At 39.1% G+C, this 16,176-nt stretch overlaps 1 protein-coding gene across 3 annotated transcripts in view; it reads left to right on the forward strand.

Annotated features, from left to right (window-relative positions):
• The window catches only part of CHRM3 (cholinergic receptor muscarinic 3), a 462,402-nt gene extending 450,431 nt beyond the window's left edge, over positions 1–11,971 (forward strand). For 2 of the 3 annotated variants that reach the window (XM_073335257.1, XM_073335259.1), the window contains one exon: positions 5,684–8,151. In XM_073335257.1, coding sequence (XP_073191358.1) covers positions 5,684–7,511 — 1,828 coding nt within the window. In that variant the 3' untranslated portion in view covers positions 7,512–8,151. Of the gene's footprint in view, positions 1–5,683; positions 8,152–11,804 lie in introns of those variants that run through there. The other variant, XR_012157828.1, reaches the window with a different exon arrangement.
• Positions 11,972–16,176: the final 4,205 nt, after the last annotated feature.

Consider the following 16,176-nt stretch of genomic DNA (forward strand, 5'->3'; position numbering starts at 1 on the left):
TTTAAAAGAGTAAGTGTTTGCCCTGGTACTTTCTCTTAATTTTCTCTTAACCCACTAATCTTCCACTGTGTTATGCACTGGTTGGTTGCCACCATCCAGTCCAGGAGTGGCTGCATTTCAGTGGCTCTGCATATGTGTAAAGTCTGATTTTCAGAGGATCCAAAGTTTTGCAGGTCTCATTGATTTTAGTAGGAATTTAGAGAGACAAGGTGAGTGAGTCCAATAAAAAAATATTACCTCACCCACCTTGTCTCTCTAATATCCCGGAACTGGCATAGTTATGACTAACTACATTCAGTAGGAGTTGTCAGTGTTAATGATCTGTAAGCATCTGTTGCATGGTTTCTGAAGTGCTTTAGAATAAAAGACACTAGATGACTATAAATTAGCATTGCTTATTATGCAATTAGCAGTTGTGCATTCCTACTGCCACACTTTGATTTAGAGAGAAAAATTCCCCCACCAATTGCAATGATTTTCTTTCTAGCCTGCTTGGCAAGACCCTTGTTCATCACTCATAGTGCTTGCAGGCATTTTGCCTGAGCCATTCTTTCTCATTCTTCATTTCACCTCATGCCTCTAAGTCCTTTAGTGTAGGCAGGCTGGCAGGCATCATGTACGTCATAGCATGCAAGTTTAGGCCCCCATCTGCAAGGTGTTAAGCATCCTCCGCTCCTGTTGAAGCCAGTAAGTGATCAGGGCACTCTCCACCAAATGGGATGTGCTCAGCATCCTGCCAGATCAGACTTTAATGAGAAACTTGATGAAGAACAAATTAACACATTAATCATCATTAATATTACAGTACTGCCCAGAGACCATTGTGCTAGGCAATGTACAAACACATAATAGACACCCTGCTCTGAAGAGCTTACTATCTAAGTAGAAGAATATAGACAGCGGGTGGATAAAACAAACATTGGTGAGGGAAGTACCAGGACACAATGAGACAGAAGATCTTACTAATAGCACCAGCTTAAGTACAGGTAGTACTTAATGCACTTTGTACAGTGTGCTATACAAGACACCATAATATTTGTACTTACAGTAGGGAATAACTGTACATGGCAACTGTTGGTGAGCATTTACTTTTCAATAGCACCCACTATCATACTGCTGGACAAGAGTGTATGTATAGTGATTTCAGAAGTTACATTTAGAATATGAGCTACAGGTGAAGGATAAAGTCAAGTTTAACATCCAATATGTCCTCTACGATGACTGTGTGCTGTCTTAGTAGTTGGACTGAATGATTCTAATGACACTTTATTCCTGTTTTATTTATGGGATGCAAATGTATAGATCGGATAAGCTGTTTGAATTCTAATTTCTGCCAAAGATTTATTTTTATTTCTCATAAAAGTGTTGAAAGTTATTACTCTGATTGTTTTGTGGCCACTATTGAAATTGCTGGTAAGCTCTGACTAAAACAGCCAGAACTAGGCATGTGATAGCCACAAAAGCACACAAAAATATATAGCCATACATAGGCCAATATTTGTCATAAGTCTGGCTCTGGAAACCTTATTTGTACTCATATCTGAAGAAATCAAAAGGTAGAATTTGGGAAATTTTCTGTTACCCTTGTTGATTTCTTCAAAGGCTTGGAATTTGGCTCTTAGTCATATACTATTATGTAATATAGTATTGTGTGATAGATTAAAATGGTGAACTTTTCAGCTCCTGGGGTGTTAAAACTCACTGGCAGTATGGCCAACTGCATCCAGAGTACTCCGTCATAGTCAGGGCTGACTGTACAGTACCCTGCCTCTGTTTTCTTCTTTTTCTTCTTCAGGGATTCTTAAACACAGTCCAAAGGGAATTAAATATTACCCACCTGGACTCCAACAGAGACTTTCAAAATAGAACAAACTCACCCAGTCCTCACCTAACTTCAGCTGGACACAGTCCTTCCTCCCTGGGGGTCTGACTTTCTGCTTCCAGCACCATTAGGTTACCTAGAGTTTGTTCTTCTCCACATGCCCTCCCCACCACTGCCTTCTCCTCTGCTGAGTCAGGGGCCTTCTTACTCTCTGCAGACATAGACATATTTTCTTAGATGCCCCCTCTACCCCATTCCTGCACCTTCCTGCTGCTTTGACACTGAAATCGCCTGATTTCTCTCAGGTGGAGCTACTCATTTTGTAGTCAGGTTTGGCTAGCCTCAGTCATTAAGCGGTGAGTCACCCTCTTACATCAGCCTTTCGGATGAAAGTCACAGCTCTGTGTGCTGCTACTGCTATAAAATATTTGATTCCCTTTTGTTCCTTCAGCGTTTATTCCTTGTAGAGCTGCTTAGTGACACATACTGCATTCTCCCTGTGTTCGGACATTCTCCCACTCAATTACCTTTCTTCTTACAATCAATATTCAAGTACAGCTGGTCAGTTTTCCATCAGAAAATGCCATTTTGATTAAACATTTTTTTATGCAAAACTAAGTCAATTTTGATGACATTTCTCATGAAAAAATATTTTGGAATGGAAAATTTTGTTTCAGAAAATTTTCTTTTAGAAGAATTGCACAAATTTGTTTGGAAACAAAATTTGCATTTCATATTTTATTTTATTTTCACTTTTATATTACTTCTATTAATTTTACATTATTTCATGACATATCAGTAGCAGCAGTGAATAATATGACAGGATATCATATCATGTCAAGTTATATCAAAATATGTTATGACATAATATAATAGTGTAAATTATATTATTTTATTTTTAAAATAATTAATGTCAGATGCCACTTAGCACAGACTGAAACATTTAATTTTATTTTATTTTGTAGATCAAAATGTCTCCTTTTTGTGTTGTAATGAAAGAGTTTGACACTTTGATCTAGAAAATAAGATAAGCACTCCATATACTACTTAGAGGGAGTGCTTTTTTTAATAGCCTTGTGTTAGCCTGGAATCATTTTTCCTAAAATCATTGTCTTTTATGACATGACATGTTTTCCAGTATTACTACTAACATATTGTAGTATAATAATAATATAATATACAATAATATAACAGAAAATGAAAAAAAAGAAAATTTTGATCTTTCAATTTTTTTCTGAAACAAAATTTTCGCAGTGAAATTTTTTTCTGAATTTCTCTTTCATGGGTTTCATGTTTCTTTTAAGTTACAACCATGTAGTTTCACAGATGTTTAAAAGAATGCTAACATTTCCCCCCAAAAAATTAATAGACCTACCAAAAATGTTCAATTTTTCCACAGTAAATTAATAGAAATAGCAAAGAAAGCATTCTGGTTTAACCCCAAGGAGAAAAATCCCTTTATCTAGATCAGTGGTTCCCAAACTTGTTCCGCTACTTGTGCAGGGAAAGCCCCTGGTGGGCCAGGCTGGTTTGTTTACCTGCCACGTCCGCAGCTTCGGCCAATCACGGCTCCCAGTAGCCGCAGTTCACTGCTGGAAGTGGCAGCCAGTACGTCCCTTGGCCCGCGCCGCTTCCAGCAGCTCCCATTGGCCCAGAGCAGTGAACCGTGGCCACTGGGAGCTGCAATCAGCCAAACCTGCGGACAACCCAGCCCAGCCCACCAGGGGCTTTCCCTGCAGAAGTGGCGGAACGAGTTTGGGAACCACTGCTCTAGATATTATTCTCCAAAGAATGACCATTGCTTCAGTCCTTCAGTGTGATCTGCTAGTGTGGATTCTGTACCAGTATGTAACAGCCTCATTCACATCACCGTGGACCAGCATTTGTGGATATTGTTCATGATTAGAGTCCTGTAGAGATATGCCAAAAAAATTAATTTCCCATATTTCCTCCTGAATTGCTGATTTCACCACCTAGATGCTCTAATGATGAGTGGACTAGAAATATATTGGATTAGATGAGATTCAGACGTGGTATCAAAACTGTTACCGTCTTCTTTTTATTAAATAAATTGGAGTGGTTAACCGAATATTTTCACTTACTTTGGCTCCCAAACTGTGTTTTCATTATTACCTATGGTGTGTAGTGTCAGTTCATTTACACTAGGTCAAAATAATGAGATTACTTTAAATGACATATTCCCCGCATGCTTTGCTAACACAACACAAAATAGTTTTCTTTTCGGGTTTCTTTTAACACCAAACTTTTTTGATATCCGCTTAAGTCTATCATATTAAGCCATAATATATCAACTCTGAACTGACCTACAGTAAAAGACCTCTTCTTTGATGAGGTATTTTGTTTCAGAGTTACTATTAGAGAAAGGTTACTCTGTGGTAAAATTGATTTATAACAATCTATCTAGTAAAATCCCAGATTAGGAGTCCAAGGAACTTGATAAAATGTTGAGAATGCAGATTGACGTTTTGAGAGAGATGTTGAGTTTATCTCAGTTCCTACAATACTTGGGAAGAGGATAAAGGTCTAATTATCATGAATCAGTCTCCCCTTCCTCCCCATTTTCATAAAATATTTAATGATCCCTTTGAAAATCAAGTATACTTGCTGAACCCACAAGACCCACATAATCCTCGGTCCAACTGTGCAAATGAGCTTTTGTGAATGCAAATTGAGTACCTGCACATGTAAAAGGGCACTTACAGTATTTTCACAACTGGCAAAGTTGCATATGAAAATGCAGGTGTGTATAATTGATTGTGCTTTTTTTTGAGAGAGAGAGAATTCGGCTTTGTGTATCTATAGTTTATAGATAATGAAAAGTAAATTTTATTATTTCTGTTAGTAGTATCTGAAAGCCCATGCTGTTGCATGGATGTAATTTATACAGTCATGTGTGTGAAAAAGCCAAAAATGGCTGAGAACTAAAAATTGAACCATAACAAATCACAAATCCCAGAGATTATTGAAACTTGTGATATTTTAAACAAAAGGAGCTGTCAACCAGGGGGGACAGAGAGCAGAGGGTGGTTGGATGGGGCAGAGATTCTGGAGGGGGGCAGTCAGGGGACAGGGAACAGGGGGGGTTGGATGGGCATGGGAGCCCCAGGGGGCCTGACAGGGGGCAGGGGTGTGGATGGGGTTCAGGGCAGTCAGGGGACAGGGAGCAGGGTGGGGGTTGGATGGGGGTGAGTTGGTCAGGGGACAAGGAGCAAGAGGGTTGGATGGGTTGGAGGTTCTGAGGGGGGCAGTCAGGGGGCAGGAAGTGGGAGGGGCAGTTAGGGGGCAGGAGCCAAGCTGTTTGGGGTGGCACAGCCTTCCCTATCTGGCCCGCCATATAGTTTTGCAACCCCGATGTGGCCCTCGGGCCAAAAAGTTTGCCCACCCCTGCCCTACAGACATACTAGGCTTCAGAGTGAGAATCCTGGGATCTTATTCTGTAGGTAGTAGAACCAACAGGGATTGGGACTCCATTGTACACTACACAAACATACATATACATCCATATTGACAAAATTGGGCTCAAGTTGCAAGATTCCAATGTGGATCTGGATTTTGAATATCCCAAAGAAATGATGATGTGGGGTCCAGGGTTTTGGCTTAATCCACTATAAAAATAGACCTCTGGATTCTCTTGTAGATTCAGACTCACATATGAGAGGGCTCACCTGGCTTTTAGTTTTGGCATCTTGTGATGTTAATTAACAATAACTTAAACCTAAAAAATATTGAAAATAATCCAAATTAATGACTGGTGCAATATGAGTGACACCACAAATGTATTTGGCCTATTAAAAAAAGCTTTTGATTTACTGTCTCCCTTCTTATTTTTTTTCTCTGCAGACTATGTCAGAAAGTCACAATGATCCTGCACAATAACACTACAGTCTCCCCCTTGTTTTCAAATGTGAGCTTCTTCTGGAATAGAGATTCCCAGGGAACAGGGCTTCTTGAGGATGCAACATCAGTCATTGGCAGCTATGACTTCCCTCAGACAACTGAGAGTTTTCCCTTCACTACTGTGGAAACAGCCAATAGGTCACTAGATGGCATGAACAAAGATCCTCTGGGTGGACACACACTCTGGCAAGTAGTTCTGATTGCCTTCCTCACTGGCATCCTCGCACTGGTGACCATCATAGGAAACATCCTGGTGATTGTGGCATTTAAAGTTAACAAACAACTTAAAACAGTCAACAATTACTTCCTGCTGAGTCTTGCATGTGCAGATTTGATCATCGGTGTTATTTCAATGAACCTTTTCACCACGTATATCATCATGGACCGCTGGGCTTTGGGAAATTTGGCTTGTGATCTATGGCTCTCCATTGACTATGTAGCCAGCAACGCTTCTGTCATGAATCTCCTTGTCATAAGTTTTGACAGGTATTTTTCCATCACCAGGCCCCTTACATACAGAGCTAAACGAACAACCAAAAGGGCTGGAATGATGATAGGCTTAGCTTGGGTCATCTCGTTCATTCTTTGGGCCCCTGCCATCTTGTTTTGGCAGTATTTTGTTGGGAAAAGAACTGTGCCTCCTGATGAATGTTATATCCAGTTTCTAAGCGAACCTGTCATCACGTTTGGCACTGCCATAGCTGCCTTTTATTTGCCAGTCACCATTATGACTATTTTATACTGGAGGATCTACAAGGAGACAGAGAAACGCACCAAAGAGTTAGCGGGGCTACAGGCCTCGGGCAGCAAAGCTGAGGCAGCACGCTTCATTCGCCAGACTGGTAGCTCCAGAAGCTGCAGCAGCTATGAGCTGCAGCAGCAGAGTATGAAGCGCTCCACCAGAAGGAAATATGGCCGATGCCACTTCTGGCTTACAACAAAGAGCTGGAAACCCAGCCAGGATCAGGGGGACCAGGAGCACAGCAGCAGCGACAGCTGGAACAACAATGATGCCGCTGCTTCTCTTGAAAACTCTGCCTCCTCTGATGAAGAAGACATTGCCACGGAGACGAGGGCCATTTATTCCATTGTGCTGAAGCTTCCTGGTCACAGCACCATCCTCAACTCCACTAAACTACCCTCATCTGAAGACTTGAATGGGTCAGGGGAGGACTTGCAGAAATCCGACATGGGGTCAAAGGAGAGGAAACCTAAAAGGTTGCACTCTCAGAAAACTGTGGAGGACGGAGGAAACTTTCACAAGAGCTTTCCTAAGCTTCCAGTTCAGCCAGGGTCAGCAGTAGAGGCAGCCAAGGTTTCCGACGGCATTCCGTCGGTGGCTAAGACGTCCGCAGCCCTGCCTTTATCCTTCAAGGAAGCAACCCTGGCCAAAAAGTTTGCCTTGAAGACCAGAAGTCAGATCACCAAGCGAAAACGAATGTCACTTATCAAAGAAAAGAAAGCAGCACAGACGCTCAGTGCTATTTTGTTTGCCTTCATCATCACCTGGACACCATACAACATCATGGTTCTGGTGAACACCTTTTGTGATAGCTGTATCCCCAAAACATTTTGGAACCTGGGGTATTGGCTTTGTTACATCAATAGCACAGTGAACCCTATGTGCTACGCATTGTGTAACAAAACATTCAGAACCACTTTCAAGATGTTACTGCTGTGCCAGTGTGACAAACGGAAGCGACGCAAACAGCAGTATCAGCAGAGGCAGTCAGTCATTTTTCATAAGCGGATCCCCCAGGAGACTTCATAGACTAGTATTTTTAACAAACAAAAAACAAACTATCAAAGGGCATGTGGGAGGGGGAGTGGTTCCAGGGTGCTGATACAAACGTTTCATCATCAAGATGTGAGAGCAGCTGCCAGGCTTATATATCCTTTTAATAAATCCAGTTTAATATTAAAATCAAATCTGCATTAAGCAAAAACAAACAGACTTCAAGGTTTTTTATTAAGGAAATGAAAGACTTTAATAAAGTTTTCCTACAAAATTACAAGAAGCTGTAGAGCAATTATGAACCCGTTACTGATCAGCCCCGTTTTTTTGGTTGTAATCAACTCTGGGATCTCAGGTAAGCACATCTAGCTAGTCCAGTTCCAGCTGTTTCCAAGGAATCAACAGTTTTCAATTCAAGTCACGTGTGGATACAGCAAGCTAGTTAAACATTGTTATGAAATTATTTAAAACACTGTATAGGTTGCAAAACTGCTTCTTGTTGTCCCAGTAAACCTTTTTGTCTCCTCTTTTGGTGTGATTCTCCTCGTAGCCCTGATTCTTGAACCTTACAGAGTATCTATTTGTGCTGCTCATGTTATGTGTGTGTGTGTGAATGCACAAGTTACACTCACACTCCACCATTTATATATATATAAATATGCCAGGAAAGAAGTGATCTATCAATCTAAATTCTTACATGGGTCCCTATCGTTGTGGTATGTGAGTGAAATATATGATTTGACAAATTAGTCTGTAAACGTAAATTTATTTTGTTATTTGCAAATTGAAATTATAGTGTATATTTGAAAACATAAAATACACACCATTTAGAAAGAGATAAATAAGTACTACTTGTGATCCAAATGCAGTCCACAGATTATTGCTATGGGACATATGCCAACCTAATACAGAGATGCAGCCAGATAAAATTTAATACAGAGATGCAGCCAGATAAAATTCTGTATGTATGCAGTATCGTATTTCAGTCCAAGTGATAATGCCTCCTCAGAAGCATTGGCTACTGAGCTCAAAGTTGAGCATAGAATTCTGGAATCTGTAGTCTCTGCAAGCTGCATGTCTGTAGTAAAAGTTGAAAAAGTCTGCATTTTATGGAAAAGGAACTTTCACAGACTGCCACTGTGGCCTTCAGTTGCAAAAGGCGTGTGTAGAAGAAATCCTTTGAACGCGAAGGACACTTATTCAAAAACATTTCTTTTTCACAATCTGTTTGAAAAGCATAGTGGATATCACCAACTTGCAAGCTGGCACTTTCTGATAAAGAAAACAAAAAAGGGGCTTTAATATTTATAATTTAGACATGGCCAATATTTCCTGGTATTTATGATGTGGTCTGCACCAAACATAGTGTGCTTTATAAAAGTCAGAGATCTCCTGAGGAAAGTACTGTACTTTTAAGTATTGTTCTAAATCTTATTTAGTTATGTGTTGAAAGATAATTTCATATTAGCCTTTGAACTGACCAAAACAATTTTTTCCTGATACTCATATTTTGCTGAAAATAATAATAAAACAATAAACAAAACAAACAAACAAAAAAACCCCAACAAACTTCCTTTATAAAGAGGCATCAGTGTTGTGAACACAGAACTGGTATAAAAGCTGCTTTTGTTTTCTGTGTGAGATGGTGTTTACAGATGATTTTGACAGCAGTGGAAGTATATTAAATGGTGTCTGTGTATCTGAACTATTTAATTTTGTGTTATGTTTATATGAAGAAATATTTATACAGACTTCACCAAATGTTTTATTTAATGTTGATAAATATTGCTCTTCAGTCTTCAACTGTAGTGTCCTTTTAAAGTGATTCATAAAGGTCCGCTTGAGCAATGAATACAGTATACCTAGCTTTCATGTCACTAAAACAAATATTCATACTCATAACATTCATAGTTTTTATTGTTTTTCTGGTATGAGTTATATTAAATGTCTATCTAAAACAAAGTTTGTAGCCTATGCTCTAGGTCTAGTGATGAGAAAAAAAGTAGGCCTTGAGCTGTAGATCAGTCACATTTCAAGGTGGAGAAACCCATAATTTACTGGTCAGTTTTGTTTGCCACATCCAACCAAAGACTTACAGGGAGCCACCAAACTGTTTCCTAAGCTGCATAGAAAATTACAGAGCTTTATTTTACAGAACTGTGTAGTAACGAAGTGCATATCTGCAGTACTTTTCATTATTCAAGTTGACCTTCTAACTAATGTTTGAACAGTTATAGATATATAGAGATATATTGCCATCTTATTATATTCTGATAATCAGAGTAGTGCAGTGCCCTCTAATTCACAAAGTATGAGAGCAAGTAAGGAAGCCAGAATTCAGCAAGAGACTCTATTATATAACGCTATTGATTTTACTATCGAAAATTATTTTTCTACCAAAGTTAAGCTTCTTCTGAAAAGCAACTGTCACTATTGTTTACATGATAGGAAGAGTTAAAACTCTTGGATTGTTTTCAGAGAAAAAAAATAAACAATTTGATGTGTGAACAGGCTTGAAAACGTTATTTTACAGACATAATACATTATGGATTTATACACATACTAGAAAAGATTAATTTAGTTATCTGTTTACTTAAAGGAATATGCACTATAAAATATTCAAAATTTGGCTGTGTTGCAAATACAATTCTAAACAAAGAGAAATCAGATTAATATTTCATGTGTGTCTGTGTCTTTGCACGATATATATATATATGTATATATATATATATATTGTGTCCATTTGTATATATGCAAACAGATTATATATACATGCACAAAGAAATATATATGTGTAAGAAAGGTGCAATACAAATGGACACAATTTGCCACAGCATTTCTTTTCACAAATAAAAAGGAAGTAATGGCTCACATCTGATTGGGGAAAGTGGAGTCACAAACATTATAAAACTGTCAGTAGGAGTGCAGACAGTCATGTAAACCTTTCTTACATCAACAGGTGGCCTACTCATACATCCAGTCCTGCTCCTGTTAATATCAAAGGTCCAGGATTGGACCCCATTAGAGTAGATTAATGAAGTTTAAGTCTACTGGGGCATCAAGAGTAAATTTTGCAGGGTGGGACCCAAAGGCTATCAAAATGACAGACAGTGTAAACCCCTTTCTGAGACACCAGCACATACAGCATCATGTGGCTTTTGTATGTGCTAGGGTTGCATAAATTAGTTATCTGACATAAATTAGATTATGCAGGTATAACTGCAGCAAACAGTTACATTTTTCAATGGCATGATGTAACTTCTTGTCGCAGCTATAGGGCAAAATGAAATTACAGCTCTACTTATCTCTGACCTAAATCTAAAGGAATACATTAATGGTCTGATTCTCAAAGGTGCTGAGCATCTGAAGTGTCCTTTGACTTCAGTGGGATTTGTGGGCTCTAAGTATTCTGAAGAATCAGGTCTTATCAGGGGAACCAGCCATGTTGTGCAAAACTAGTATAGCCACACAGATGTGCTGAAGAAGTTGCTCCCCTTCATCTATTAGCTTGCTAAAATCTTCAGCTTTATTTTTTCTTTATAAGTAACTGTATTTTCCTGCTCTGCTGTAAGAAGGGCCCGTGAATACTTTTGGGCCATTCTCAACCGCGTGCCTATAACAATTGAACACATGAATCCAAGTACCCTCGGTTCTCCTGTACAGGATGCAAACATCAAAACAAAAAAGAAATCTATTTGTATATTTTCCCTGGTTGGCAAGGTCAGTAAGTTTAAATATGCACACACAATCACACCACATACACTTATGGAGGGCATAGCTGTGCGATATAATGCTGAGCTATGTGATAAATTGCATTTAACATGCACCCTTGGCACCTCACCATACATGAAGAGAGATTGAAAAGACCAGAAGTCAGAGACAGCTTTCCTTAGAGAGGAGACAATAAGAGGAGACATGATAGAAACATACAAAATAATTTAACAGTATAAAGCTGGTAAATCAGACACTTCTGTTCTCTGTATCTCATAACAAGGGGACACTCAATGAAAGTGAAAGGGGACAAATGCAAAAATAATAACAGGAAATACATTTTCAGGAAACAAAATTAGACTGTGGAACGCATTGCCACAGGACACCGTTGAGGCTGAAAGCTTAGCAAGATTTATATTAACATTTACGTCTTCCCCATGTGACACATTCCACTTGTTTCCCGCCCTGGAAGGTCCTAAGATTTTCAACTTGGAAGTTACGGCTTTGTGTGTGTGTGTGTGTGAGTGTGTGTGTGTGTATAGAAGAGCTATTGTAGTAATTTGTGGAGGTGCTTCAAATGTTGTGTTTTTTGGTTTTTTTAATGGTGAATATTTGAAGTTGCTCAGTGGCTGGAATTTTTCGAATTCGTCTTGGTAGAGATGGATTAGAAGATAGAGTACAGCAGGTGGACCTGTGATTACAGGATCGGTCTCCTGAGTCATCTCGGGACCCATGTGTAAATCTGTGGTAGATATCATCCTCGAATCAAGGAATCACCGATGACAGATGCCACAGGTAAAGATGCAAGATATATGCTCTTTATTACATGGCTATCACCAGCATGTATACACACATCTATACAGAGCATTAATATCTATGCTGTGGCTTTATATATAAAATTATACTGAAAAGTCAGCCAAAAAAGGAAGATTATTTTGATACCTCATGAACTGTAACCTGACAGCAGCACTGTGTTTACTTTTATTCTTTCACTTAGCTTGATAGAGAAGTTTCCTATTCTTTCCGCATAGCTCTCAAGGTGGATTCTCTTTTCCTCTGAAAATGGGGTTTTCTGGGTGTGATATAGGCCCTTTGGGCTTTTCAGATATCTGAAGATGGAAACCATGTCCCAGATTTCACCCATTCAGGTCTCGCACCTGTTTTACAATAGGTTTAACTTCATTGACTCTACCAGAGGTACTCCAGATTTCCATCAATGTGAGATCAGAATCAAGCCGTGTATGTCTACGAGCAGATTCTGTCTGGGATGGGATAGGCGAAATAGGATTTGACTACATATGGGCTGGGCACCCATTACAGCCCTGATCCTACAAGCTGCTCTTTATAACCAAATTCCTGCATGCATATCGTCTCCTGACAGCTTTAGTAGGACTCAGCATGAGTGCAAGAGTCCATCCATGTGAACCAGCTTGCAGGTTCAGGGTCTGTTGGGGAGCTGTACATCATTGCAATATTATTTGCTTTAGATAACAGGTGTAGAGGTCATCTCAGCTTTACTGGGCTTATCCATAGTCTCAACATAAGAAAAATTGTGGGGGGGGGAGGGGGAATCTCCTGATCTTAACACTCTGCTGTATGAAATTGCACTGTAATTTGCTGGCCTCGTGGACAGAGTTATGCATACTTTGAAAACCTTGCTTGGTTGCCTGTTTGAAGAAACTTAGGGTGTGAGTCCAGATCATTCATCTTTTTCTTTAACACAATAAAACCTAGTTTAACAGGGGTGTATGATTCAGAGAAAGCTTATGAAAATGGTGATACAAAGAGTCCTCTCATTTGCAGTAAGCAGGCCTAACATGCTTCTAAATGGGTGAAGCTATACAGTTTATTTAACTTGGCAGAAATCTCGGAAAATAAACAAATGGTAGAAGTTTTTATAGAGGCTCAAATCCTTCTCATGCATAAGGGTGAATAAATACATGTAAAGCAGCGCCCAAATAAGTTCACTCTATGATTGGCTTTGTAAGCCAAGCTCTTCCATCATTAGCTATGCCATACATGTAAGAGATGGATGCCCGGGTCAAGCCTTTTTGATCTGCTCCTTGTTTTCAGCACAGCACTTAATGACTGTACACTAATTCAGAAGATGTTTTTTTTTTCCAGGAATTTCAAATTAAGTTTTTGCTATTTGTTCCCTCCACTAAACAGTATTTCCTGGTGTGGGTGAAATGAAGCTATGCCTGTAAATCTGTGGTAAACATTAGTCACTTGGCTATGTTTAACAAAAAAATACCCCAACACAACACTGCTAAACACAGAGATTTCAATTCGGTTTGCAAATTATTCAAAACTGCATACCTAACATTTATTTTACATGTGGATAAAATATCCAAAGGATCTTCGTGCTATCACAGTGTAATGGAAATAAAATCCAAGGGCCACATCCTGACTCCTGATGAGGAAACTGAGATGTTGCTCTGCATGCAGAAATAATTGGGTGGTGTTGAGCCACTGTGGTAATTCCTCACACAATCTCTAAATCTTCAGCATAGGGATGTCTCAGAGAAAGGGGGTGTGGCTGAACTGGTGCAAAATGAGACAGCCATATGGCTGTTTTTCTTTGTGCAGAGATCAGCCAGGGCTGTGGAGTATAGGGTGCCCTAACCCGTTTGTTGTTTTCCCCCTTCCAATCTCCTCCACTCTGCATTGCTTGGACACATCCCAGAATAGGTGTCTATGCAATAATACCTAATGCTTTGTGCACTGTATCTTTTCACTGTGATTCTATTCATTCCCCACACACACACACACACACGCTCGCTCTCTCACACACACTCACATTCAGATTTACACACACTATATTTCAAAGTGCAAGTTTCCCAGGTTACAACATCCCAGGACTTAGTGTGCCAAAATTAAATCAGGACATGACCAGAAATCCACACATTTGTTTACATTAATAGTGTTACAATAGAAAGTTATGCCCTCCAATTTTTAAAATACATTAAAAAAAAACCCACTCTGCTGATAAATTTTTTACTGGACCTCTGAGCTACCATATAAAAGATCATGAAGTTCTCCTTGTTGCTTTGCAACTACAGTTAAATCCTGCAGTTTCACATCAATGATGCTGGTGCAGCCAGACAGAAAAATAAAAGAACGGGTGGTCATTTTAGCTTTTACTGCACTGGACTCCATTCTGAAGTCCTCACTCAGGCAAAGTACTCATTGAATAGAACTGACGTTTTGCCCAAAGGTAGGATTTCAGGATCAGGCCCAGTTTTTGCAAACTGTACAAGGACAAACTAATGTACAAGGACAAACTTTAGGGGGGAAGTTATTTTATTTCAGCATTTCAGAGGAAAGAGTAAAAAATGGAAAATTGATATGTAGTTGTAAATGGCCTTGACTCTTAAATTTTTTCTGTGCATCACCCTTGTTTTGAAGGAAACTGACATAGAAGTGCTAGGAATAGTGTGTCAGAAATGCAGCCCTCTTGAGCAGGTCATATAATCATTTATCATCATGTCTGATAAATAACCCTTACTGGGGCTAAAGCTTCCAGTCTTGAAGACGATGGGATTTTGGATAGTCCAAAATCACTTCTGATTCCCTATAGATGGTATAAACAACTGCCACTTACTGTAGAATTTGTTAGCCTAACCTGCTCTGAAAATGCTGTGCCTGTATGCAGAATAGTCTCTCTGTCGTTCTGGCTGTATGTGCAGCTATAGAGCCACTAATGTCAGTGAGGGTCCTTTTACACATGATCAAAGCAGTACAGCTACATAGGGTATTTGCCCACAGGTACTGTCAGCATCTCATAAGGTTGGTGCACACATATGTTGGACACCACCTTGAAAACTGAAATTGTATCATTAGAAAAGCACACTGAATACTCCATAGAACTTTCAATTTTTACATGTTGCTACCACACCCTTTGCAAGAGAACTGAGATTATTAGATGACTAGTCTTTTTTGTGCTCCATTTACACAATATGTGAGTTGATCTTTACAGTATCATAGATGAGTTAAATTGAGAGCTAGATATGCCTATTCACACCTGTTCCCCGAAACTATGTTTTACCATATATATTGGGACAGACCACAGAAAACATCAAACATAGGCGGAAATAAAATATCTGTGCAAAATTTAAAGATTTAAAAAGCAAAAATGTATTTTTTTTTTGTTTTGGATGGTTTGTTTGTTTTAAACCCTAATATACCACTAATTAAATTTAGTAAAAATCAAGCTGATTTTTAACTCAGAGAAAATGTTACTGTACTAGAAAGCTTTGGGGCTATAGTCAGTAAAAGTTATTAGAAGTCGTTAAGGGAAGCAGAATGTCACAAAAAGTGTCCGAGAATTTAGAAATATTTACTTTGCATGTTTTATTCTTAACTGAATTTCACCTACTCAGATGTTGGCTGTAACCCAGCTGCCTCTCTTTATTGGCCAGTGATAAAGCTAGCAAGCAAAACAGGTCCCCCCACCCCCAAACACTTACCTGAACCTAAAATTGCCAACTTTTGTCTAAATCTGAATTAGAAATGTTCTTCCATTGCTTTTGAGGTGCTGTGACAGTTGTGTGCGTTTTGGAATTTAGGAGGCACTTTGGTCTCAGGACTGTGGTTGTGAAATGGAATCTTAAACCTTTTGCTCCCAGATAGATATGCTGGATATTCTGTTAATAGCAACAGAGCTAGAACTGGTGACGTTACAGGAATTTGATGAACATATTCAATGTCCCTTGATATGTTTTTAAATTCTTAAAATCTGAGACCCTTCCCTTCCCATACTTATGACTGTGGATCAAAGCAGGCTCTACAGACAATAATCTAAACCTACATTTGTCTGTGTAAATAAAACTTATTGTAAGATTTGAATATTTAAAATAAGTTTACATCCTTCAGATACTTTTTCTATGGCATGAAGGATTTTGAATTACATGGACACAGAATGATAAGGGTTGGTGCCTGTGAGAGTCTCTCAAGTAGAATCCACAACCAAGTTTTAAAACTCAGTCTA

Source organism: Lepidochelys kempii, chromosome 3, assembly GCF_965140265.1.
Source record: "Lepidochelys kempii isolate rLepKem1 chromosome 3, rLepKem1.hap2, whole genome shotgun sequence".
NCBI lineage: Eukaryota > Metazoa > Chordata > Testudines > Cheloniidae > Lepidochelys > Lepidochelys kempii.